Genomic DNA, 27704 nt, shown 5'->3' on the forward strand with positions numbered 1-27704 from the left:
ATTATGTCATGTTCTCCTTACAAGAAGCATTGTATGTAGAAGAAACTAAGGGTCACCGAAGTTAAGTGACTTGGTTGAAGTCACACAGCTAGAAAGAGATGGAGTAAGTATTAGAAGCAAAGACTTCCAATGGAATGGAATGCGGTTCAGTTATCATTGCATGCCATGTCACTGAGATTAATCTTTTATTGCGCCATTCAGGAAACATTCAATGGATATTTACTCTGAACACTTCCCTGTGCTGAGGTTTATAGGAGTCAAAGATGAGAAAGGCACGGTCCCTTTGGCATGGATCAAAGGGGCAGAGCCCAAATAGAAGCATATTTATGTTTAGTATTCTAAACTTATTCTTATGTTACCCAAAGCCCAATCTCTTTCCACAATGTCACATCAAGCCTTTTATTTCCTATCTCTTTTTGCATCTTCCTGCTCCTGGGAGCCTAAACCTTCTAAGATCAAGCAAGGCACTAGGAAATTTTGTTCTGTTTTGTTTTGTTTTCCTAGTTTAACTCAAAGCAGGAAAGGAGGCGAGTACTTATAGAAGCATAAAATATAAAATAGTTGGTTGAAAAGAGTTTCACCTTTACCACGTAGGAATCCATTCTTTTGGTCTATTTTTATTTATTTCCCCCATGGTGGCCATTCCATAAGAGTTTCTTTGTCCCACACTCTTCTTCTTAGGGTGGGTAGAGTCCCCTTTTCTCTACCCATCAACAACACCAAGGCAAGTAGGGAAAAACTAACAACTTATATTGAGCTCAGTAGCTAACAGAAATCTGGGACTTTGGAAGGAAGAGAAGCGTTCAGGACCTAGGGTCTGCAAGGGTAGGGGAGAGCACGTGAGGAATAGTGTTTGGGGGTGACACTCCCTGCAGTGGAAGGGAGAGTGCATAAGTAGGGCTTTCACAAAGGCTAGGGATAAAGATGGGGACCAGTGGAGGGTCCATGAGATAAATTAATCCCACTAGGAATGTCACTCTGAATCCTGCACCAATCACCCTTTGGACTCCGTATGGATTGAATTATATCTCTTGAACCTCAAGGTAAGTGTTCACTGCATACTTTTCAGTGTTCAATGTCTAATTGTCAAGTTTGCATATTTATTCATCATTTTTCCATTTGATCATTTCCAGAGTTTTGGGTTCCTGTTGTGTGGGAGATAGGAGAAAAGAGAGCTACTTGTGGAATCAACCAGCTAGTTGACAAATGATATTTATTTTCTTATGTCCTTACCCTTTTTCATCTAAAGATATGTGCCCTGGCTTACACAAGTATGTGCTGTCTGCAGTGATGTGTTGTGATGTGACCTGAAAGTCTAGCCTAGAACTGCATCACATACCAGCTCAAAGAATTTTGTGAGAGCTTGCCTTCTAGGAAAAAGAACAGATATTCTTTTTCAATTTCTCCTTCCTCGTCTTCAAGAAAAATTGCAAGTAAGAGGAGAATTCTGAGTGACCAACAATCAATGGAAGGAGTGATTACATATCATCTACTCATTCTTTTATTCAGTGAATATTTATTGAGCACTTATTATGTGCCTGGTACCAACTAGGCATCGGGGCTACAGCTAGGATTGTAACAGACAGTGTTTCCTCTACTGGATCTTATTTAAAGCCTGTGTATGAAATGAAAACCACATCAGTTCCTATTACCATCCAAAGTTATCACAGTCATTGAGGTAACTAATATGCATTGAACTCCCACTATTAGGTACCAGGCCCTATGACAGGCACGGGGTATACGAGTACACAGATAAACCAGATTTGACTGCTATCACCAAGGAGCTAGAAGCCCAGTGTGGGAGAGACAGACAATCCCTCCTGAGCATGGCAGGCACTTGCCATGGGGTCACTGAGGCGAGAGTGACAATGCCTGCCTGGGGTGGGGGGCTGGGGCCAGTACCAAGAAGATGCAAAATCTGTACAACGGCCCATAATCCCCTACATGAGTGAGATGGCCACCTGTGACCCCCCACAGTGGTTTCTTGGTTGGTTCTGATCATTTCTATTTTATATTCAAAGAAACTCAGTGATGTTAAAAATAATTCACAGGCCACGAAATAACAATGCCAGGAAGTGAGTAGGATAATGACATATTTTAAATATAACTCGATTACAGCATGCTTTCTCAGGGTCCGAATGGATAAGCAAAAAATCACCGGGCAATTGGGGGAGTAGGGAGGCAAGAGTCTCTTGGCCGCAATGAACAGGCTTCTGCCTCAGGTCGATGACCAAAAGAGGAGTTTTCTTCCCCAGGAACAAGGATGGTGTTTCCTGCAACAAGAACCTGCCTCCTAATCCAGTTGCTATAACTTTGATTCTCTGTGTGTCTTAGAACTGGGACACAGGTACTCCCAGGGAAGATTAGTAGGAAAGCATCAGAGAAAGTATTTGTAGAAAAGTAGAGAGAAGCTCCAGAAGAATCACTAAACCTTGTATAGGAGATTTACATGACTCAGTATGGAAAGGCGACGCTACTACAAAATATCAGCTACATAGTGAAAACAAATTCAGACACACTGCTCATTGATTCGTTCATCCCCTATTTACTGAGCACCTACCCATGGCCCTGAGACGTGAACATCAGATGGAGCCTCTACCCTCATGGAATGTAAATTCTACTGGTAAGGACAGACAGTACAGACACAGGAAATTCAACATGATTTTAAAATAACACAGGAAGTGTCAGGTACATTTCAGGCTGGGGAGGGGTAGGCATTACTTAGGCTGTTTGCCTTGATATCCCCCTATAGGGGTGCATTCACTTGCCCCCGGTAGCAGAAGTATTAGGGAGAAAAACGTTGAGATGTACAGGGCAGAACTTAACATGAGGACCCAGCCCTAGAGATAGGACATTTGGGTCACCTAGAGCGAGGAGAATACCCTTTCCGCCTCCACTTCAGAGCAGCACCTCTATACTACAGGTCACTGGAATGCTGGTCCCTGGGACATTAATGAATACAACTGATAATGGGTATCCATGGAAAAAAGAGAGGTACACGGGTCAAAAATGTTAGGAAACACTGAGCACTATATTTCCTTTTGTAGATGCAAAATACACACCAGTCTAGTACATTTTCTAAGGTGACCTTGGGAAACAAATCTCTTTATTCTCTGTTTCACCATTTGTTTCCTTTATTTACTTGAACAAAGCCTATGTTTCTTTATCCTCTTACTAACAAGCTGTTCTTCATTGACTATAACATACCATTGATTGTAAGATGTATCAGTACTTCATTTGCCACTATGAAAGAAAAAAAAAACACGGCCAAATATAATTGTAATATGTTGTCTATGAGACACGTTATGATTTGAGAGATGTTACATGTGAAAAATGTGAAACTTAAAATTGTTGGTTAGAATCAGATTCAGTTCTTAAATATGCTAAACTACAGGGACCTTTCTTCTCTACGCTAGACTATGTTGTTATTGTTCACTTGCAATTTTCTTTTAATCACCTTGAAATAGATATTACAGGATGCTAAAGATGTAGCACAGATAACCCACTGAACAACAAAGGTTTGTGTTTCCTTTCCTAGTATAGAATATAACTGGTGCTGTGGGGCAGTACCATCAGTGACGGTGTGTGTGTGTGTGTGAGTTTTGGGTGAGGGTAAGAGGCATAAAGCTCAGGAGAAAGAGAGCCCTTGCAACTGGGTATGGCCTTGGGACTAGTTTAGGCCAATGAAGTGAGAGCACAAATGATACATGTCACTTCTGAACAAAGGTAGTTAGTATCTATGGGTCTTCACCACACTCTTCTCAAAATCTGGAGAAAACTTGGAGGCTGCATGCTGAATATGGAAGCATAACTATTGGATGGAATCAGATTCGGCATAATGAAATAAAAGGAGCCTGGATCCAGGAATCATTCTTGGAATACCTCCAACCAGGAATATCCTCATTGAGAATTTCATGAGCAAGAAATACATTTTTGTTCTGTTAAGTAACTACAATTTGGAGGTTGGTCCAGCACTTAGCTTAACCTAACACAGGTCAGCATTGTTCTTTCATTATTTCTTACTGAATACTCAGTACGTGCCAAATAATATTGAACACGTCTTCCAGAATGCTGGTGAAGAGTGGATTCCTCCACTGCCTGAGTGACTACAGGTCCTGAGTTGACCTGGCTGCACAGGAAGGGGGTGGAAAACCAAGTTACTTCCCACGCACTTGGCCAAGTCTCTAGTACTGTGCCCCAGGTGTAATTATTACTGTGCTACAGTGAAAATTATGGGCCCAGGATGGTAGCTAATCACCACGTCTTACTTCATGGTAACACTGCAATCAGAGCTGTGTCCATCAACTAAAGCAAGTAAGATTTGCTAACCGAGGGAATAATTTCTCTTTTGTGTTTGATATGTAGCCTGTCTTTTGGAAGAGGCACACAGAACCGAGACATCTTTGATGAAGGTCAGTGGTAATCCCATGAACGGGAAGCACCGTTACAAGGGACTGTCATGAATTCTCTAGTCACAGATAGAATTTTCCAGGAAGAGTTCTGTACGTAACATGTATTAACATCTCATGAAACATAGTCTAGAAGACCATCTTGAACCTTTTCTGTCAGGCCTCATCTTGACCATTAAAGGGTTTTCTCTCCAATGACAGGAAGATGATCTTATATTACTCTATTTATTTAAGTGCTGTGTCCTAATAACAGGTCTAGCTATGTCTTGCTGAAATAACACACATTTACTCTTCTCAGGACGTGGAGTGGTGTGTGTGCATGTGTGTGTGTGTAGATAGGGGAGCAAGAACCTCAAGGTCTGAGTAATTCACAGCCTCAGAATACTATTAACATGGCATGTGGTAATTCTATTTGCAATTTTAGAAATATTGCTTTGATTTCAGGGTAAAGGATGGATTCACAGAGTTGCTACATTAGAAGAGGTAAGTCTGGTATTGCACTAATCTAGGCCCAGGGGTGTAATAATAATTGGACAATTATTATTGGACAATTGTCCAATAGATGGAAAATTCCGAATTATTTTGTAGATAAAATTTCTAGGACTTGGTAGGGTGTTTTGTTTTAAAATGTAGGCTTTATTACTCAGGTGTGGGAAGACCAACAGATCAGGAAGACTGTCATTGAAAAGACAGTGTGTTGCTCACAGTTCCCAAGAGGAGGGGGCATACCAACCCATGCAGGGCCACATGGGGAAGCACCAGGGTTCGTCGGGAGGCAGAAGGAGCGAGGGCAAAACATAGGCAGAATCCTGTACTGTGGTTTCTGAGGGAAAGGCGAGCAAAGGCAGGGGAAGCAGGCTTGAGATTGGCTAGTTTGAATAATTTTAGCAGGCTCTGGGGTGCTGGGGCTTTCGCTAGTTGTCTGGTAGCTGGCCTGGTGATGATAAGGGCAAAAGAACACAGCCTCCTAAAGTATAAAAGCCTGACAGAAGAGGGGGTTCAGCAATGGGCTTTGGATTGGTTAGTTTGCATACGAAAGGTGAGCCCAGGGCAAATCATCGGCTATCTCTAAGAATTGGCTAGCCCTGGGAGGGGCACTCTATCCTCAGCAAGACCCCCTGCCAGAGCATCAAGAATACAGGAAAAAATAACAAAATATAGTTAATTCACATTTGATGAGAGAAATGTGGAAGCCAAGGAGATATCCATTTTGGGTGAGTGTGTAGCAGTGGCATGCTGTTAACACTCCAGGGAACTAAACTTTATTGAGCACCTACTATGTGCCAGGCACTTGGCTAAGACCTTGACATAGTCCCAATAGTCAGAGCACAGTTTTGACAGGGGGCCTATTTTTGGCTTAATTTTAGAGCCGTGTTAAAGAAGTCTGCAAGCGTTTGCTCTCAGTCCCTATCACATGCTCCCTCACAACGTGATTCCGTGTATGTTGGATCTGTGGTGCCTGCACAACGTCTTGATTGCACTATCTAGGTACCATACCAGTAATATCCCCCTTTTATACTATGTTCTTATTTAACAGGAACACTTGCAGCATTGCCGATACTGTCCTAAGAGCTTCACAAATACCAGTGTATTTAGTCCTGTGACAATCCTTTGAGGTACATAGTATTATCCCCATTTTATTCAGATTTTTAATTATCACTATAGCTACCAACGTATGGAATATACATACAGAGGAACCATGCTCTAAACTAGGCGTTTGATGTAAATTAATTCAATTCGATCATGCAAGACAAATGTGGTTCTCTCCATTTTAAAGACCAGAAAATTAAGGCTCAGTGGCTTATATCATTTGACTACTGTCACATGGCTTTATTTCTATGAATCTCATATGTGCCAGCTTCCATTGTTATTAAAGCTATTATTCCATTGTTCAGACCAGAAATGAAGGCTCAGTAGTTTAAGTGACTGGACCAATGGCACCAGGCATAAATTAAATCACCCAGCCTGAATTTGAATTTCAGTATCTTTGATTTTTCATCTCAATCTTTTCCTACTATTCCTGTACTTTTCAAACTGTGTTTCACTGGAACTTTATTTTTAATCAGTTTCATAAATATGAGTTTCTTCCCATGATTTTACAAGGATGGATGGAACTATGGATGCGGATGACCTAACCCCAGCACCTCAGAATGTGACTGTATTTTGAGACAGGGTCTTTAAAAAGGAAATTAAGGTAAAATGAAGTCATATGGGTGGGCCTTAATCCCGTATGACTGCTGTCCTTTTAAGGGGATTAGGATACAGACACACGAGGCAGACGGAGAAGATGGGGGCCTACAAGCCAAGGAGCAGCCTGAAAAGAAATAAAACCTACTGACACTTTGATCTCAGATTTTCGGCCTCTGGATCTTTGTGAAAAAATAAATTTCTGTTGTTGAAACCACCCACTTTGTGGTACTTTGTTATGACAGCCCTAGGAAACTCCTAGAACCCTAAGTTTCCACAACTAAAGCAATACTGGAAAACCATCATCCTAGATAGTTACACAGAGTGACCAATCAGATTATTTCCCTAAGTTCACTAACACTGAGGTCATATGATTTACTGGGATAAAAGCCAGCTTCCTCCTGTGGTGACTCCAGCCACTGGTATGCAGACATTTTCTTCTTCTTCTTCTTCTAACTTCCCCTCCTGAGAAAGGGGAGGTAATTATTAGAGAAACAAAAGTCCAGAATGCGAAGCTTGCCACTTTCACTTCCTCTCTTGCCCCTTAACCCAGCTCTGCTTTGAATACAGTAATTGCCCTGGGGCACTGGAGCAAGCAAGAGGAAGAGGACAGCAGTGCCTCAGAGTCTGCCCGACAGGCGGTTACAGCCTGGCATGCTCTCACAGGTGCATTTCTAGTCCCAGAAAATGCCGGGATGATGCCTCCCACTCGCCTGGCTGGGACTCTGATCCCAGCCATGGCCTTCCTCTCCTGCCTGAGACCCGAGAGCTGGGATCCTTGTGTGCAGGTATGTGTTCGGGGTGAGTTCATTGCCTGTGTGCTTTGTTTTGCTTCTGAAAAACTTCCCTCTGCCCACAGCTTCCCACTGCTGGCTTTGGTTAGCTTTGTTTGCAAAATAGGGTCAAATTACCTTAAAGCCTTGAGAAGCCACAGGGACAAATAATTCGTGGTTACCAGGCACTAACGGGCAGCCCATGGGACCGCGTTACATGTAGGACTTTAGGTTCCATAGACCCGCTTAAAATCACTCTTCTTAGGCTTCTGGGCTGTGTGACCTTGAAAAAGTTATCAAACCTCTCTGAGACTGGTTCTCACATCTATAAAAGAATTATAATAATATCTACTTCAATAGAGAGTTTGTGAAAAGCCTGCTTCCTGTCATTCCTTTCCACCGGTTGTCTGTGCACTCAGCTTCAAGCAGTCACTTTGCCCCTTTGAATCTCAGCAAAAAGATGTTTTCTTGCCTCTTAATAGAAAGAACTTTCTAAGAGTAGTCCAGACTTCTGAATCTAGTCATAGTTCTATCCAGAGGATGAAAAGAAAAGAGACTGGAGAAAAAAAGAGAGAGAGAGAGACAGAGACAGAGAAATAGAAAAAGACAGAGGAAAATACAGAGAGGAGGGGAAAAACAAAAAAAGAATGACATAAAATGTCAGTTAATGCAATAGTTTCTTTCTTTGTGAAACACCAAACATCTGGTTTGTAATCTCATTCATGATGGATCTCTTTTTGTTTTTCCCCTGCATGGACTTCACAATTGCTTTGGAAGCCCACGATAGAACCAAAGATCCAAGAGAATGTCCTGGGATTTAGGGTGTGGCAGGGTCAGAAACTCAACAAAAATGTAACCCACCTGAATTCTGAAATTGAGCGAATTTCAGGAAGGGAATAGTGGACTTTCACATAGAACAGAGATGGAGTTGTTACTTCAGGGACCTCTCTTCCTCCGATTCCCTGCCCACAGCCCTAGTCCTTTTCCTTCTCTCTGTAACTGCCCTGCTTTAAGATTAATGAAGAGAGATCCTTCAATCAATGTCACCCCTCGATAAAAACACACCCGCTGCTGGCCCCTCCGTTTCCTCATGTCCCAGTCTCCAAAGTCTGCCCGTCCCCCTCAGTGTCAATCTAGGGCAAGTGCTCTGTTCCCCTGGCCTGGACTCTTGGATAGTGACTGGTCTCCTGACTCCATATCGCCCTTCCTCTAATCCACTCTGCACGTTTGTGTTTGTTGTTGTGTTTTAACCTGAGGCTCGGTTCTAACAAATCACCCTCTTTCAAAACATAATAATGCTCCACAGCTATCAGAACTGTTTCCTAGGGCAGGACTTTTGTACCGGCTATTTCCTCTAGCTATAATGCTTTCCCCACACGATATTTAAACTTCAATAATAAATTGAAGTAACTACATTTAACTAAGTTTTAACTAAACAGTAGACACATTTTCTAGTAGATACATTTTCTAGTAGACACATTAAAAATAAAAAGAAACAGGTGAATTTAATTTCAATAACATTTTTATTTAACCTAGTATATTTGAAATATTATTCAAAATGTAATATTTACAAAATTATTAATAAGATATTTTAGACTCCTTCTTTGGTACTATGGCTTAAATGTATGTGTGTGTGTGTGTGTGTGTGTGTGTGTGTGTGTGTGTACATAAACCATACACTGCAGTTTAGATTATCCACATTTCTCATGCTCAGTAGCCTTGTCCTAGATATTTTCATGGCTTAATGAGATATTTTGATATTTTATATTTGATGAAATATTTTCATCCCTCACTTAAGATTCAGATCTCTGCTTAAATATCACCTCCTCCAGAAGTCTTCCTTGATCACCTCATATAGAGCAACTCACTGCCACCCCCATCGTCATATTTGCCCCTAATCTTTTACGCTGCTTTATTTTTATAGCACATCACTATATATACATAGTTCATTGTCTTTCCCTTTGAAATGGATCTGTAAGAGGGCAAGATCATTGTTAGTCTTTTTATCACTGTATCTCAGTGCCTAGCACATAGTAGTTGCTCAATTTATATATGTCAAACAATTAAAAATATTGTCATAGGACAAAGTATGAGGCCTCTCCTTCTCTGGCTTCCCTCTGGCTTAGGGTTTCACCACTCCCTCCGTATGCCAGCCAATCTAAACTAGTTTTGCACTCCTTCTTACTCACACTCATCTTTTTCCTCTTTCCATGTATCCAAATCTTGTGCATCCTTCAAGACCCACCTTAAAAAATCTCTTTCTTAAAAGCCGTTTACCATCCCGGGTTCCAGAACCGATCTCCACCTTTCCTGAACCACAGGAAATATATTTATGGCTCTTTTCAGTAGTGTGAGTTATGCTCCTGCCTTAACCCTTGCTCTGGATTGTGAGCTCACTGACATCTGGAGCTATATCTCGCTGGTCTTTGTACTGCCCAAAACACTAAACAGAAAGTGCCTACTATCTGGATTGAAACAAACCTCCATTCAATCAGTTATTCATCTATTTATTCCACAAATCTTTATTAAGTATCGACCATCTATCTGCCCAGCTCTATTCTGAGTGCTGGAGACATAGCAGAGAGTGAGACCATCCAAGCTACAATCTAGGGAGGGAGATGAACAACACACACAGAACCCTCACACAGACAGCATCATGTTTGATGGGGATGCATCCTGTGAAAGAGGATAAAGGAAGCGTGCATGGCACCATCCTCTATTAGACAGCACCGTCTGTGAGTCAGTGAGGCTCTTACTAAGGGTAACAGTCACGGGAATGCAAATAAAGCACAGCGTAGGGAAGAGAGTCAATAATATTGTAATAACGCTGTATGGTGTCAGATGGGTACTAGACTTATCGGGATGATCACTGCATAAGTTCTATAAATGTATAAACACTATGCTGCACACCTGAAACTAATATAATATTGAATGCCAACTATAATTGAAAAACACAAAACAAAACAAAAACATTTTTAATTTAAAAAACGGGTAGCGTTGTGCTCACTACGGCAGCACACATACTGAAAAACAGGGTAACATTTAAGCAGACATGTAAATGAAGTGAGGGCCTGAATGTATGGCCTGTGGGATTTTATATTATTTTATCTCTTTGAATTCTTTAAAAAAAATATTTGGAAGATTAAATTGAAATATATAACACATAAGAAATATGCTGGCATATAGTAAGAGATTAATATCAACTCATAATAATAAATGTTAACATCTATTGATCAATTACACTGTATAGGCTTTAAGATAATCCCTTTAAATACCTTATCTCGTTTAATCCTTTTAACAGATTCTATTGATACAATATTAAACAACAGAAAGCCAAAATTTGCTGGCTTAAGCAAGACTAAAATAATCAGAGAATTTAGAAATTAAATGGGAGATTAGAGAACAAGGGCTTACAAAGAATTTGGGGACGTATAATAGAAACCAACACAGGAACTAAGTTAGTACAAAGTGCTTGACGTTATTTACTAGGTTCCACCCCGGCGTACATGCACTCCAAGGATTTGTTTCCCCATTTCTGTATTACCTGATCCTAGGTCAATAAGCCAAGGGAACAAACACAACAGGCAAAAACTGGGCTATGACTAAGGGAGGTCTGGACAGCTTGACTGGCCGTCTCCCCAGAGCTGTCTGCAATGGGGGGATACTTAGAAAAATAAAAGTCTTGCCCTAAATCACATGGAAGAGCTGGGGTGAAATCCCAAGTGTTTGGACTCCAAAGTCTAAGCTCTTCATCACTTGACTCTATATTGCTGTTGCTAAATGCTGCCATTACCATAGAAATTAGAACACTGCATACATGGTAGGTGCTTTCCCTTGTTAAAGTAGAGTAAGATGTTTTATAAGTATGAAGTGAGTAGAAAGATGGATGGGTGGATGGGTGGATGGATGGATGTATGGATGGATGGATGGATGGATGGATAAAAGAAGGTTGACTGGCCCCCGTGGTTGCAGTAGAGGCCTCCCAAACTCTGGCCTAGGAGAGAGGACAGGTCTGTTGAGGTGCACGCAGGGTAACACTGAATTTCATGTATGATCATTGCAGGTGGTTCCCAACATTACTTACCAGTGCATGGAGCTGGGTCTCTACAAAATTCCTAGCAACATCCCCACGTCAACCAAGAAACTGGACCTGAGCTTTAACCCCCTGAGGCATGTACGCAGCTATAGCTTCTCCAACTTCTCAGAACTGCAGGTGCTAGATTTATCCAGGTAATGAATAAGCTTTTAGACACTGCACAAGGTAAAATGTTCATTGTTCTCAGATGTCTATTTGCTGTATATCTTTGGGCAAGCCGCCTCCCATCTCCAGGTCTCAGTTTCACAGATAAAAATCTGTGAAATGAGCAGTTGGACAGGAGGCAGTTTCTAAGGATAGTTCTATCTTTTAATTTTCTTTTAAGCCAAGAGAGACAATTGACTCAAACTCTTTCATCAGCGGATATTATCAACCACTTGCTGGGCACTCTGCTATGAAATAAGAGTATATTGATGTATAACATGCAATGCCATCTATCAAGGAGGGCATACTCGTGTGCCCTTGAAAGAGTTAATATGTTAAAATCCTGAATGTGGTGCTGGGAACATAGTAGACATTCAGAAAATATTACCTGATTTTGGTTTTGGATTTTGAACCTGAGATAGCATAGTGATACATAACGGGCGGTGATAAGCTCTGTACAAACTACAGGCAATATCTTGTGCTGTTCAGAAAAGGGGAATTCTCTGCAGTGGGTAGTCAAGACAGATTTCATGAACTGAGTGGGATTCAAATAATGCCTGGAATATTAAAACTGGAGTAGAGGATAGGGAATTAGGAAGATACAAGCACCCAAGGAGAAAGATGACAAGATCAAAGGAAAACATCTGCTGTGGGCAGTGAACAGTGACTAAGATTTTCTTTTCTGATGGAGGAATATATCATTCATTAGGACAGCTTAAGTTATCATCATTATTTGGGCGGGGGGACGGGAACTGAATCTTAAAATTCCTTAGGGGCCTGACTAAACAATCATGGACTATATTTAGATAGTGGACTAGATAATGAATAAAGAATATTCCCGGTAACAGTTTGTGAAAAATACAGAAACATTTCATATAAGGCTTTTTTATAATGGAAAGTCTTTTATTATGTAAAAGAAAAACTAACAGCTTAGTGTGAAAATTCTCTTCGAGAGTGGAGATTTCTGTAAAAGAGTGAGCATCTGCTGTTTTATACTCTAACTGGGGTATTGATAGAATATAACAAGGAGGAATGGGGCATTTTAAAGGCAGTGGTATAGCTCCCAGAGCCCTGTGGGACCAGAAGACCTGAGTCAGGTCCTCCTCCAATACGTACAGCCATGTGGCCTGAGGCCTGTCACTCCGTCTCCCTGAGTCTACAATATCTGTGAAGCAGAAGTGATGACATTTACCCCACAGGGTTAAGTGTGATAATGAACGTTAACGTGCTATATATATTAAAAACTTTATAAAGGAGACTTTATAAGATTAAAGTATTATTACTATTATTATTATTATTATTATAGCATTTCAGTACTGTCTACATTTCTGTTTTCTTACTAAGAATTTTGTCAAGAACCGTATTGAGGTAGACAGACCAACCCTCCCCTTTTCTTAAACAAGAAGTAGTTTCTCATCAAACAATGCCCATTATAATTCATCTTTGATTCACCACATACCCAAGGAACTTCCCTCAGATGACATAAATATATGCGCAGAGAGGCCAGCTTCCCCTCTGGTTAGCCAGTAGAAGATTCTGAATTAGAGCAAGAGCAAACAATAGTACAATAATATCCCTTGCCTACGTAATTCTTTATAACGTTCACATACAGTTATTCAACTAGTTCTCTACAGATGCTTTGTGATAGACCAGGAAGCCCTTTTTTTCCCCTTTAGAAACCTATCAACTTATTTATTTATTTATTTATTTATTTATTTATGTATTTATTTATTTTTAAAGACAAGGAAACAGAGGCTTGGCTTGAAGAGTTTAAGTGATTTATCTATGTTCATGTAGCTTGTTGGGAGCAGACCAGAGATTCAAGTTCACCTCTCCTGCTTCCAAGTTAAATATTTTCTTCATCTTAGTACTCTACTTCTCTAAAATGATACGTACCCTTTGATGAAACAGAGACACGACAAGACTCTTCTAGTCTTGCCTGACACATAGAGTGACATATACATAAGATCGTGGGCTATAAAATCATATAACTGAAAGCAACTTGAAAAATAACCAAGTTTAGCTGCCTCGTTTAGAGGAAATGTAATAATGGAAGCCCACAGAGGGAGACAATTTCTCAAGATCACACAATACAAAAGGCAAGCAGAGACACCAGGTTCCAGATGCCTTGGCCCCTTTTCCATTGTTCTTTCTACTGCACCACTACCATCTATCCAATCACCAATCAATAATAAAATCTTGGCTCATAATGCCTTTATTACCCATTGTCATACAGGGTGGCATGCAGGGTCTCACCTCCCGCTCCCCACATAAGAATGCAGGATATGGTGAGGCCAAAAAGGAACACCCACAGAGCCATAGATAGGGGAGTCATACCACTATAGTCTCACTGGCAGCTGGGTTGGAGATACAGGAAGCAGGAGCCACACGATCCGCAATCTGCCGTCCACTTCTCTCTGCCAACCAACATCACTTGCTAACTGCAATCCGCTCTTGCTATCTCAGCCACCATCTTCTTGCTAGCCCCCATTTGCTGCTAGCGTAGCCACGGCAGTTATATTAGTGGTTACTGGTTACAGCTGACGGCCAACTAGCTGATGGCCATCCAATCACAGTTGATGGCCATTTACTACCTGAGCCAGCACCTTTCCACATGAGGCCGAGAGCCTGGAAACTGCACTCCCGGCTCTGTCCCCACACCCATGAGCCAACTTAAGGGGATAGGCAAGTGGGGAACACTGCAAAAGTCATTCAGGTTGGACTAGGAAAGGACTCATTTGCAAACTGTACCTGACAGGCCCTTGCAATGCTAGCAAGAGTTCACCACTATCTCACTGTTTGTTGGCTGGATAAGAGCCTTGTCTCTAGGACACATCTATGAACATTCTCTAAAGCATGGCTTCCATTTCACTTGGGGTAAAATTAAAATTACTTTTCTGGTCTGAAAGTCTTGGCCTTGTTGTAACGTCCTTTCTTCACAACCACTTCTCACACCGCTCGCCATCCCTCTCTGTACTCCAGACACAGATATTTCTCAGGGCTCCTCCAAGTATGATGGGAGCTGTCTAACTCAAGGCTATTTTTTAATTTTTTTGGCAATTTTTTTTTCATTTTAAGTTGACATAAACTAACTTGAGGCTTTGTATCTGCTAGTCTGTTCACTTCCTTTCCTTGTTAATCCCGACCCATCTTTCAGGTTTCAGTCTAAGTGTTCTCCGAGAAGCCTGCTTTGATCCCTCTTATCTAAGCCCGTTCCTTTGATGTAAACGCTTATGACAGACTTTTCTTCCATAAAACTAACTCCTATCACCTGTTACTAACATTTATCTATGATAACGACAACTTTCAAATATCTAGCTATCATACACGGAGAACATTTTATCAACATTAAGGATATCTGCGACCTGGATGTGCAATTTCTGACGTCTTTGAAATTGACATTCAGGAGTCATTTCTCATGCCTAACGACTAACTATCTGTATCATCTCTACCAATCAGATCTATGATCACGTTTGCCTGTGGCAGGGAATGGCTAAAGTTGATCCAAGGCTGTTACATCCTTTATCAGCTATACAGTTTCTATGAGCCACAATTATTGATCTTTATCTGATTTCCTTCCCATGAATGTGCTGTGTCTGCTTAGCATGTGTGCCTACTGTGATTGGAAAAACAGTTTGTCATTGTGGCTAGTATGATAACACCAAAGCTTGAAGTTTCGTGTTTGTTCATGCCATCGTCAGCCTTGTCTGATGTCTTTGCCTATCCATCATACAGCATGTCAAAGGTGTGTGAAGAGCTAGATGACTGGGGCTGTTGTTTTCATTTGGGATTTTCTATTGAGCAGACTTATGACATAATATGTATCCATTTTCCCTATAGGTGTGAAATTCAGATAATTGAAGATGATGCATTTCAGGGCCTAAAGCATCTCTCCACCTTGCTATTGACAGGAAATCCTATCCAGAGTTTAGCCAGGGGAGCCTTTTCTGGACTATCAAGTTTACAGACCCTGGTGGCTGTGGAGACAAACCTAGCATCTCTAGAGGACTTCCCCATCGGACACCTGGAAACCTTGAAGAAGCTTAACGTGGCTCACAATCTTATCAATTCCTTCAAGTTACCTGAATATTTTTCTAACCTACCCAACCTGGAACACTTGGACCTTTCCAATAACAAGATCCAAAATATTTATCATAATGACTTGCAAGTTCTGCATCAAATGCCCCCATTCAAACTCTCTGTAGACTTGTCCCTGAACCCTTTAGACTTCATCCAGCAAAGTGCCTTTAAAGAAATTAAGCTCCATGAACTGACTTTGAGAAGTAATTTTAATAGTACGGATGCAATGAAAACTTGTATTCAAGGCCTGGCTGGTTTAAAAATCAATCGATTGTTTCTAGGAGAATTCAAAAATGAACGAGTCGTAAAAGATTTGCACAAATCTGCCATGGAGGGACTGTGCAATTTGACCATTGAAGAATTCCGGCTGACATTCTTGGATGACTTCTCAGAGGATGATATTGGCTTTTTAAATTGTTTGGCAAATGCTTCTGCAATTTCTCTGGTGAGTCTGTATTTCAACAAGCTAGAAGGCCTTCCTAAAGATTTCCAATGGCAATATTTAAAATTGGCTAACAGTAAATTTGAATACTTTCCCACACTGGAGCTTGCCTCTCTCAAAAAGTTTGTTTTCACTGACAACAGAGTTCTGAGCCCTTTCACTGAGGCTAACCTACCAAACCTTGAGTTTCTAGATCTCAGTAGAAATGGCTTGATTTTCAAGGGTTGCTGTTCTCACCGTGATTTGGGGACAACCAGACTGAAACACTTAGATTTGAGCTTCAATGATGCTATTACCATGTCTTCGAACTTCTTGGGCTTAGAGCAACTAGAACATCTGGATTTCCAGCATTCCAGTTTGAAACAGGCCAGTGACTTTTCAGTATTCCTGTCACTCAAAAACCTCCTTTACCTCGACATTTCTTATACTAACACACATGTCATCTTCAATGGCATCTTTGATGGCTTGTTCAGCCTCCAGGTCTTGAAAATGGCGGGCAATTCTTTTCAGGACAATTTCCTTCCTGATATCTTCACAAATATGAAGAGCTTGACTGTCCTGGACCTGTCTAAGTGTCAACTGGAACAGGTGTCTCAGGTGGCATTTGGCTCGCTTCCTAAGCTTCAGTTGCTGAATATAAGTCACAATAACCTCTTGTTTTTGGATACACTCCCTTATCAACCTCTTCATGCCCTCCGGGTTCTGGACTGCAGTTTTAACCGTATAGTGGCCTCTAAGAGGCAAGAGCTACCTCCTTTTCCAAGTAGTCTAGCTTCCTTAAATCTCACTCGGAACGACTTCGCTTGTGTTTGTGAACACCTGGGTTTCCTGCAGTGGATCAAGGACCATAGGAACCTTTTGGTGGGAGCTGAACAAATGCTGTGTGTGAACCCTTCAGATATGGAGGGCGTGCCTGTGCTCAGTTTTCGGAATTCCACCTGTCAGATGAACAAGACTATCATAAGTGTGTCTGTTCTCACTGTACTACTGGTATCTATGGTAGCAGTTCTGGTCTATAAGTTCCATTTCCACCTGATGCTTCTTGCTGGTTGCAAACGTTATGGCAGAGGTGAAAGTACGTATGATGCCTTTGTTATCTACTCAAGCCAGGATGAGGACTGGGTAAGGAATGAGTTGGTAAAGAACCTGGAGGAGGGGGTGCCCCCCTTTCGGCTCTGCCTTCACTACAGAGACTTTATTCCTGGGGTGGCCATCGCTGCCAACATCATCCAGGAAGGTTTCCACAAAAGCCGGAAGGTTATTGTGGTCGTATCCCAGCACTTCATCCAGAGCCGATGGTGTATCTTTGAGTATGAGATTGCCCAGACCTGGCAGTTTCTGAGCAGTCGTGCGGGCATCATTTTCATCGTCCTACAGAAGGTGGAGAAGACTCTGCTCCGGCAGCAGGTGGAGCTGTATCGCCTTCTCAGCAGGAACACTTACCTGGAGTGGGAGGACAGTGTGCTGGGGCGGCACATCTTCTGGAGACGACTCAGAAAGGCCTTGCTGGATGGCAAACCGAGGAGTCCAGAAGGAACTGAGGATGCCAAGAGCAGCCAGCACTTAGCCACAACCCCCACCTGGGAAGGAAAGCCTCCTTAAGTGCTTCTGGCTCAGCTGGACCCAGTGCTTATTCAGTGACAAGTATTAAATGTTGCAACGTGGCAGGCTTTGGTCCAAGGGCACGTGATTCAGTGGTGCACAAGCTACCCAGGACTGGTGATCTCCTGGAGTTCCCTCAGTGCAGAGGGAATGGATACTGGGCTACAACACAGAACCTGCAGGTGGATGTTTCAGCCACTCAGCTAAGGAGTTCACGGCAGGAAAAGTCAACTCAAATCTTACCCCACAAAACTGAATTATAACTAAGAGATTGGCCCCAGTCAGATCAGAAAAGGATGTAGTTCTTCTCCTGAGGCTTTTGAATGGAAAGCACCTCATAGTTTACAGTTTAGCCATCTTAAAACAAAGCATAATGGTAGTTTCAACTGAACTGGGTCTTTGCTCACTTTTCCCTTTTCTACTGAATACAGTTGAAATTCTACTTGATGATGCAGAGGCTCCTGATTCAGACCCTCGCTCTACTTTAGGTCAGCTTCCTTACAAGGTTTAAAGTCTTGCAACCGATTCCTAAGGAAACCTGATCAACACATATTTACAAACAACCTGGTCATTCCTTAGCATGTTCTATTTATTAACTCATAGTCCCTGATAATAATTTTTTGTTTTTATAAATCCAGTTCTCATTTTATATGTTTTCTCTATAAACCTTTATCATAAATAAGGTTGTTAGAGACATGCTGGACATATCCATTATTAAGCACTATCTTTCAAGCAAATATGTAAAATATACTCTGTCATTCTGTCACTTGATGTCATTCTAAATTTATTACCTAGTAAGTTATGACTGTTATACAGGTAGCATTAAAATAATTTGGTTGAATGTGGCACTTACAGTAATGGGGGCAAGAAGTCCAACTTCCCGGTCTCATAATGAACAATTTGGGCCAGAGGAAGGGCAAGAGGTGGGATGACCTCAGGAGGTCAGCTCTTCTTGTCAATCCCAGAAACATATGGGCTGATATAGCTGCTGGGGACCACATAAGAAGAGTTGCAGTAAAGCTTCCCTCTGCATCAAATGAGTGTTGTTTGATGGCACATTGAATCCCTCAGGGGATTTTGAAACAATTCAAGGTGGGGAGCTCAGGTTGCTGCTTCCTGTTAGGTATCATTCCACTTCCATGACCGCATTTACAAAGAATAGATGTTATCACTGAGTAAACAATGTCTCTGAGGTCAATGTGTGTCAAGGTAAAGGGGAGTTCTCAGAAAAGGACACTCACCCAGCTTCCCCAAGAATGGTGAAATCAAAGAAAGCAATGAGGACATTTGGAAAATACTTACAACAGCTTTACAGAGCAGTACTTTACCCTATTTTCTATTTGAGTGAACTAGACTCTCAGAGAAGTGAAGCCCAAGGCATGTACGAACGGCAGTGAAGGTGAGTGTTGGCTTTCTGCAAAGCCACAAAATCCAAAACACCAGGGGGCCTCTTTGGAGTTAGAACAGGTCAACACTATGCTGCTTCTCAGTGTCTGTCTTTCCGGTTTTGTTCTTTGTCCAGATTTTTCAGCTCTAACTGGTTAAACTTAGTATGTATGCACACTACATTTGAATCTCCCTCCAGGCCTTCATGGAAAGAAATCTGGTATAAATAACTCATTTGGTACATATAACATATATATATACATATGCATACCCATTTGTCTGGTGATTCATCGTCCAGTGAAAAATGCTTGACTGGTGTCAACCACACATTGCTGTCAGGGTTTCACTTCTCCTCTTGCCAGCTTTGAGTGTGAAGCAACAGCATGCAGTGGAAATTGAGACAGGTTTCATGCATTTTTCGGAGAGAAGGTTGCTCTTGGCATAGTACAGTTACTTTGCAGAAGGGGAAGAAGGCTTCCCCCTTATAAGTTTGATCTTTAATGGCTATTTTTAGGTCCTATTCTAATTAAATTCACACACCATGCCTATGAGACGGGCACTAGTAATATCAGCATTAGTACCCATTAGAAAATGGAGTATTTAAAATATGTTCAATTCAAGGAACGCGATTTGTATGGGTGAGTAATCCTCTGGGGCTTTATAAAGGTGGTGGAGGGAAAAACACGGAGTGGTCTTTCCGCGAACAACATTTTAGCAATTGCTGTTTTCCCAACCGGCGAGCCCACTGTAACTGTAATTCTACAATTTCCTTTTGACTTCGCCTCCACTCATGGTATTTTCAGAACCCCAACCTCCTTCTGGATTATATAAGCTTTCTACAAATCAGCAACAGGTTCCTAGAGGATCTTACATGAATTCAGAAGAATGACAAGAGCTCTGTGAGGGCAGAGAGCATGTCTGCTCATCTTTTGCTTCTTCAGCTCTGAGCTCAACGGCCCACACATGGCAGACAGACCACATCTGTTGAGGTGAAGAATGGACGAGCCAACAAAGAACCATCTCTACAGGAAATGTTGTCTTCTGGGCTTTCCAGACAAGGTGCCCAAGTCACAGACCACACATCCCCTGAGGGGCTCCTGGCTTCCACGGCTTTCTCTCATTCCTGTTAGCTCCACATGGAATTTCTCAGCCAGTTCTCCACCATCGTGATTTTGATTGACATTCACCAAAGAGAATGTCTACTATTGTCAATTATCAATATTATGGTTACAACCCTAAGAGCCAGGACAAAAGCAAATCAAAGACACATGTGACTAAAGATTTGTAACAATGGATAAATCAGGCCCAGTAGATGATGGGCTTCTTGTAAACAACATGCTTAGGTTGCTGTGTCTTTCTCCGGTCAGCCTGATTGAATACAAGAGTTATGGGGGAAGTTCCAAACGCTAAGCGTTCTTCAAATGGCGGGAATAAGATCAGATACTCTGGATTCTAAATGTTATGGACATCAAGTGTTTTCAACTCAAAGTGAAAGCCGTGGAATAAGTGGGTGACCAAAGGGAATCAAAGTCACTGAGCACCGTGTGTGCTCATCTAATTGTTGCCATTACCTTGTGAGTTAGGTACCACTCTCCTTATCTTAATGAGGTGGAAATAGATGCCCAGAGAGGATGAGTAACTTGTCCAAGGTCTCACAGCTTATATGGATTAATCACAATAATATTTGCTAAGCTTTTGGCACATGCCTGTTACTGTTCTAATCTGTATATTAATTCATTTAATTGTTACAATGAAATGGGCAAGTACTGGTAACTGTGTCATTTCTCAGATGAAGACACTGAGGTGCAAAGAGTGAACTGCCCAATGGAAGGGAGAGAATTAGGGTGTGAAATCAAATCAGCCTGATACCCAGGGCAGCATTCTTTCCACATCACAGCTGCCTTCATGCCCTGGGTTGTTTTTCCAGGGGTAGTCAGTGGAGTGTCTGGAGAATAATGTAGACAAGGTCAGTAACTCCCGTGCCATGTAGAAAGTGAAAGTTTAAATGGCAGTGTCTGCTATTCTCCACGTATTCTACAGAAATAGAGATGATACCTCCCTGTGACAGTACTAAGTGACAATTCTGAGTGTAAATGGGCTTTTGGGCACAAATTGTCCTGTCCTAATAGTCTTGATTATAATTATAAAATAATGGGTTTCTGAAAGGCTGCGAGCAATTCTGGGAATGGCAATAAGGGTTTAGAAACGACATGTTGTTTATAGGAGAAGTGTTTTGTTGGAAATTAAACCCACGTTTAGGAGAAAGGATTGTGTTGTATGCTCTTAAGAAACTATCTCACTATGTAATTAAATCAAAACCAGTCAGCTGCCAATTTGAGCTTGTCTCTCACTAACAACGCGCCATCTCCCATGAGCCATGCAACACAGGGCTGACTGACCTAAAATAACCCAGCTTGATTCTTAGCCACTGCTCCCCAGAACTCTGTCTCCCCCCCCGCCCCCCATCTTCCCAGGTCCTGGCTAAGAGATGCAGTCATATGGCCCAACCTCTTCCTGGTTCTCAATCTAATCTTTCTCTTTAGATTCTTTCTTGGTAGTCTTCCCACCCCCACAAAAAGGAATGAACTGTCTTCCTGTTTAAGGGGTTTCCTGGGCAAGCCCTATATGGAAAAAGGGAGTTTAAAAAAATAAAGAAGTATGTGGAATTATGTGAAACAGTTTCAGAGGTGCTGAACTTCGCACAAAATCCCCAAAGAAGCTGTCTCTGGCTTCATTTCTTAGATGGGTAACAGAAGTCTCTCTCCAAAGGTTTGAGAGTCTTCTCTGTCCCAAGATTCTAAGTTAAATTACGCCACTTAACCTAATATGTTTTCTTGTGTCTCTTCGATACTCTCTCCATTTCAAGTGTTCTGTCTTCTTCTAGCCTCTTCCCTCAACCTTCTTTTACATTCAGTCTATTTTCACCAAGGATTTCAGGCAGCTTACATTTGAGATGGTTTCAATAGGAATATTAAAAGTGGAAATACTATATCAAGATGATAAAGCTTCCCCACTCTGACTTTTAAAAAAAGTGCTTGACTTAAGAATCACTTGAGGAATTTAATTACACTGTATATTTCTATCTATTTTTATAGATATGTTTATGGTCCTTATTGTTGGAAATTCTGACTTAGTATCAGAGGTTGGGTTTAAGGAATCAGATTAAGGAATCTGTATTTTGAAATATTCCCCAAGTGACTTCAATGCAGATCTGGGGATGACAGTTATAATAGAAAATGGAGGCTAATACCCCACGTGTAATATGCTTACTGGTTTTGTCCTTGAGACTTATTGCTAAGATTCAGAACAGCCAAGACAAGGTCAAAGGAAAGAAGACTCCCCCTTTTGGACAGATAATTTCTCTTTCTTTCACACTGTAAATTACTTCTCAATGCCACCAGATCAGACTCATTGGGATACCAGCGCTGGCCTGTTCAATTCTGAGCTTACAAAATCCATTGAGACGTTGTGACCGAGTTAATTGTTTAGTTCTCCTAGTTTCTCCTAGTGTGTTGCCAATTTCCCTTCTTCATGCTTCAGGATAGCTGAGACCTAGCATAAACTTATACCAGAAAAATGTCATGATCTGCCCTGAACTCTCTCAGGCATCCGCTGCCAATTTTAGTGTTTTGATTTTTCATTTCAAAATAAAACCCATCAGGTCCACTTTTGCAAACTGACTATTCAGGTTGCCATTGACTATCAAGATTCCAAAAATGGTTTTCTCTGGGAAACACCAGGATCTCCTGTGCAAAGACTTGCTGGGCCAGTGTCAGTCTTCCCAGGAATATGTTTTTCAATATTATTGGGGGTGGGGAGGTTGGGGCAGTGAACATTCAAAGTTGATATTCAGTAGCTTTGACCTCTATGTTTGAGATCCTGAATCTTCGGGAGGTGTCTCCTCCTCCCCAGTGGGAGACATCTGCTGTAGAAATTCCTACTTGCAAAGAGCTATTTTTAACTTCACAGCTCGTGGGCAAATCTCTGGCTGTTCCGCTCACTGCTGGGACCTGCTGAGACCTTTGTGCACGCCATCTTTGGCTGGGTTGACGGTGCTCTCAGTGTCTTCTCCAGGTATGAGAACTGAGCAAGGAACAGGCAATGTCTTAGTCAGTTATTGGAACATTGGCTGCTGAGCTGAGGTAAGTGGGAAGAGGCAGTGCTAGTGTGGTTCAGACCTTCTCCCTGGACTCACGTCTCTCACCTGTAAAATGGGACACTTGGGCTGGATTGGCATTTTCCAAAGTGTGGTATGTTGGTAAATGAGATGATTGTATGTAGTTAGCAGATGAGTATATTGCTGTTAATGATTATACATATACATATACATATACATATACATATACATATATATATATATATATATATATATAAATAATGGTTAATTTCTATTTATGATAGGTTTTGTGAATAGTAAGGAATATGATCCCTTAAAGATATATATTTAAGTTTACAACATGAGCCTTTTTAAGGAAAAAAAAACAAAATAAATAATACAAGAAGTATGAAGATGCAAAAAAAAAAAAAATTTGAAAGTGACATGGAAAAGATTGCCTATTGGAAAGCAATGGACCAAATGGCCACTAAGGGTCAGGCAAGCTCTCCGACATTCTAGCATGTTCGGCTCTCCATGACTATTCCCTTATCTATAAAATGCAGGAGTTTGAGTAAATGCCCTTTTCAGTAATTCTGTTCTTTGATTAGAGGTATAACTCTATCATGCAGATATCCCAGTGTCCTTAACGTGTGGTTCTAGCCTTTAAAAACCCCTGACACTATATGAAAATAGGAGAGTCAATAATTAAGTAGTAGTTTATTGCATGCATTTGTAATTTTCCCACTGCCCCTCATTTAAGGGAAAGATTCAGCTATCAACCAAATTGAGTGGTAGGTGAAAGACTACTGGAAAAAGGAATTCAGACAATCGAATGGTGTATTGGTCCCACCACTGTTTAATGAACAGTCCCTTGATCTCTTGTCCTTTGGTCTCTGTGTCTTTGTCCCTAGGGAGAGTGGTTTTTGGAGTACTTCTAGGACAGTGAGGAAAATCACATGGAACAGAGGTTTCAACAAAATACAGAAAAGTGCTATCCAAATGGGAGAAGTCTGTATAGACTAGATTGAAAACTCCTTGAAGGAAGGGCTTCTCTTCTGTCCAAGTATATAATCTCAAGAATGCCTCCTATCTTGCCTACACATTTAAAACAGCTTTTACATTAATCCCTATGTCAGGTTTACAAAATTCTTCTCCATGTTAGCAATGTGTTGCTTGGCTAATTTGTATTATCTTAAGGAGAAAACTATAGTGTGTCTAAACCGAAGCATTCTCTTGCACTTGAATGCTTGCAATTACCCTTCCCTTTCCCACACTTGACATTTAAAGTGGTATCGCACAGTCTCCTGAAGAGTTAGCTGTGGAGGCACTGTTTGACCTCTAGGGCTTCTCACCATCTGTGAATACTTGCCAGTTAAGAGTAAACACTCTGCATAAATTTCACAATTGGTGACCGGTAATAGCAGAGACCTCTGGTTCCTCATTCCTTCCTGCCCTCTTTCTTAAAATGCCATCTGCAATTATCCCTTCGATCACTGTGGGGCTGCTATCATCCCTCATCCATATGCCACTGCAAACAGCCACCAAAGATGTACTCAGTGACCAGGCTGCCAGACCTCCAGGCACTTCCCTTCTCAAGCCGTGAGGTCAAGCCATCCACTTCCTGAGCTGTGGCACCTGCCTCTAAATCATTCTTTCTCCTTTGCCTGCTGCAGGGCCCTGTCTGTGCCCTTCACCCTTTTCAGCCTGCTGAAACAGTTGGGAAGAAAACTCGTCCAGTTATCTGGGGGTTCAATTCTGGTGCCATTCTAACCTGTCTAAATGTCACCGCGATCTTCCTTCCTTTGCAACTTCTTATTGGCACTATGCTGATTCTTGCCTAGGAAGTGTGGCCCACTCCCTCCCTTGCACTGTCAGCATTGCATTTTCCTTATTTTTGATGTTATTTCTCCTCCTTTGCTCTTTTCCTTCCCTTCTCATCCGTGAACTCTGTTAGCTGCTTCTGCATGTGACAATGTCTGTTGCACCCCCAAAGCAAGTGCCTTTCCGTCTTCTGATGTATTGGAAAGAACGCAAGCTTGGGAATCAGACAGATTTGTGTCCTGATGCTAATTTTTACCAGATCTGTCTCGTTTGCCTCAGCTAGAAGATGAGGACACTCATACCTATTTCTCAGATGCTCTGGCAGTTTAATTAGTTGAGGTGAAGCTCTCACTGTCCTTTCTCTCCTTGGACATTTTCATCATTTTACTCCTCCTTTCATCTAATATGTATGGAGAAGTGACTCAGTTGTTAGCACACTGCAAGACACGCGAGGTTGCAGACATAAATATCAAAGACACGCTCTCAGATTCAATTTGGCGAGGGATGTGTGTCAACAAATAATTAACACACACACACACACACACAAACACACACATAATGTATGCAACATGGGAGGGGGTTGTACTGACGAGAAGCAGTCAGGGAAGGCTTTATGGTGGAGATGCTATTTGAGCTGGAAATGTTAGAAGAACAGCTCTGCTGGTGGACTCGGTGAAGGATGAGGAAGGGGGATTCTCAGACAAAGGAGCAGCATGAATGTGAAGGGTGAGTCTGGGAAACCGTGGGTAGAAGAGCATGGCTATAGCAGAGTGGTGGAAAAAGACAATGTAGTTAAAATAGTGAATTGTGTGGATGCCAATAGTTAACTGGCATCAGTTGACCCTAGCAAAGTCATTTATCAAGACTGTTTCAGTTGGCTCATCCTTCTGTTGAAGATAATATATTTAATGACTTAATACAAGCAAAGTGCAAGGCATTTAACAATCCCTCAAAATACTGTGTGTGTGTGTGTGTGTGTGTGTGTGTGCGCGCGTGTACATGCACAGTTTTGAGGCCCGAGTTCTTAGCCTCATGTTGCTATGAACTTGCTGTGTGATGCTGGGGAAGTTATAACTCAAGCTTGAAGTTATGTGACTTGTTAATTGTTTTGCTTTGACAACTTTCCGGGAATTGAGGTGACCCCACCCACCGTTTCAAGAAACAGGGAGACATTATGGAATGTTACAACACCAGGGATGGAGAATCATCATAAGGGCATGTGTCACTGTCTGCAAAATTCTTGTCAGTTGCATAACAGGGTTATGCAATTTCTCCTTCTCCTGTTGTTATGCCAAAGGGTCCAAAATTCATGACAGGGCAGTTTTACTTCCCTGGAGAAGACACTCCAGTTAAATAGAACGCATCACCTAGAAATGAGCAGCTACTGAGACAGCTAACAGAGGGCATTCGTTGAATGCCAAGTTTTATACCAGATGCCAAAAAGGTACAAAGAGAAGAGATGACTGCCACCTGCCCTCATGAAGATGCCAGTTGAGCAGCAGAGAGAGAACGTGAAGCACCAGGAAAGCAAGTCTCGCCAAGCGCTCTCTGACGGGGTGCAGTAGTTCGGCATACTCAGGCCTGTGCTGCCTCCTGTCGCTCAGCCAGCCTCCTGGTGTCCTCAGTGTCACAGGATCAGTAAGTGGATGGCCTGGAGTTAAGCCAGATCTGCCTGTTTCCACACTGCATGCTGCTGACTGTGTATAAATAAGACCCACTGGACTGTAGGTGGTAGTCGCAATAGTGAAATGCTATGAAAACTACTACTACTGGCAATAATAGAAAAGGGCACAGAGGGGGGAACAGGAGCAGAGAAATAAAGGAGGGATTAACTGAAGTGGTTCTATGTGAATCTGTTTTATATTTGGAGTTTCTTGTTAAGGGTTTAGCTGTTACGGTCTTTTTTTTTTTTTTTGCATATATGTGTTGTCATTTTAGAAGCTTTTGCTCAACATTCTATCCAACGTAAGAATTCCTTCCATTACAATAAAACAATAAGAATAAAACCCACTCTAAATCGTCAGTAACCACAAGATGGCCACGGGGTTTTGAAAATTAATTTGGGGAACATAATCAATAATGTAAAGATTTTGTAGGGTATCCAATGGACGTGTGTCCCATTTGGGAGACCACCTCAGGGATGATGTAGATGCCTGATCTCTGCACGGTACACCTGAAGCTGAACAATACTGAGTGCCAACTATAATTTTATAAATAAATAAATAAATAAATATATATATATATATATATATATATATATATATATATATATATATGGTTACAGGAAGTGGAGTACAGCATTAGGAACAGAGACAGTGGAGATGTAATGGCTGTGTGTGATGTCAGAGGGATAGTGGATGGGGGAGGGGGTTCACACAGTGTGAGGGATATAAATGATAAATGTCTAAGTTTTGCTTTGTCTTGTGCACCTGAAACTAATAAAATTATATTAAAAAAACCCTACTCTAATGCGAAAAACAATTTATTTCTACTAAACAAAGCAGTCTTTGAACAGTTACCAGGTGTCAGGTGCTGTGCTGAAAGTTTTACATGTGTCACCCCATCTAACGTTCCCAACAACCCTGGGAGGTGGGTGTCCTTCTCATCACCACTGAGTAGAGGAGGAAAGTGAGGCTCACAGAGGTTGAACTAATTCTAACAAATCACT

The 27704-nt window shown here is 41.6% G+C and overlaps 1 protein-coding gene across 1 annotated transcript; it reads left to right on the forward strand.

The window, feature by feature from the left end:
• The first annotated feature begins 7007 nt into the window (after positions 1-7007).
• TLR4 (toll like receptor 4) lies at positions 7008-21452 on the forward strand. Its single transcript, XM_019731195.2, has 3 exons — positions 7008-7384; positions 11433-11599; positions 15450-21452. The coding sequence occupies exons 1-3, from the start codon at positions 7292-7294 to the stop codon at positions 17731-17733; spliced, it is 2544 nt and encodes an 847-aa protein (XP_019586754.2). The 5' UTR covers positions 7008-7291; the 3' UTR covers positions 17734-21452.
• Positions 21453-27704: the final 6252 nt, after the last annotated feature.

Source organism: Rhinolophus sinicus, linkage group LG04 (genome assembly GCF_036562045.2).
Source record: "Rhinolophus sinicus isolate RSC01 linkage group LG04, ASM3656204v1, whole genome shotgun sequence".
Classification (NCBI taxonomy): domain Eukaryota; kingdom Metazoa; phylum Chordata; class Mammalia; order Chiroptera; family Rhinolophidae; genus Rhinolophus; species Rhinolophus sinicus.

Excerpts from the sequence above, each read along its gene's own strand:
- TLR4 (XM_019731195.2), top strand. The coding sequence starts at position 7,292 with ATGATGCCTCCCACTCGCCTGGCTGGGACTCTGATCCCAGCCATGGCC. Across the intron at positions 7,385-11,432 it reads GCTGGGATCCTTGTGTGCAG|GTGGTTCCCAACATTACTTA; the intron begins GTATGTGTTCGG and ends TGATCATTGCAG. Across the intron at positions 11,600-15,449 it reads CAGGTGCTAGATTTATCCAG|GTGTGAAATTCAGATAATTG; the intron begins GTAATGAATAAG and ends TTTTCCCTATAG.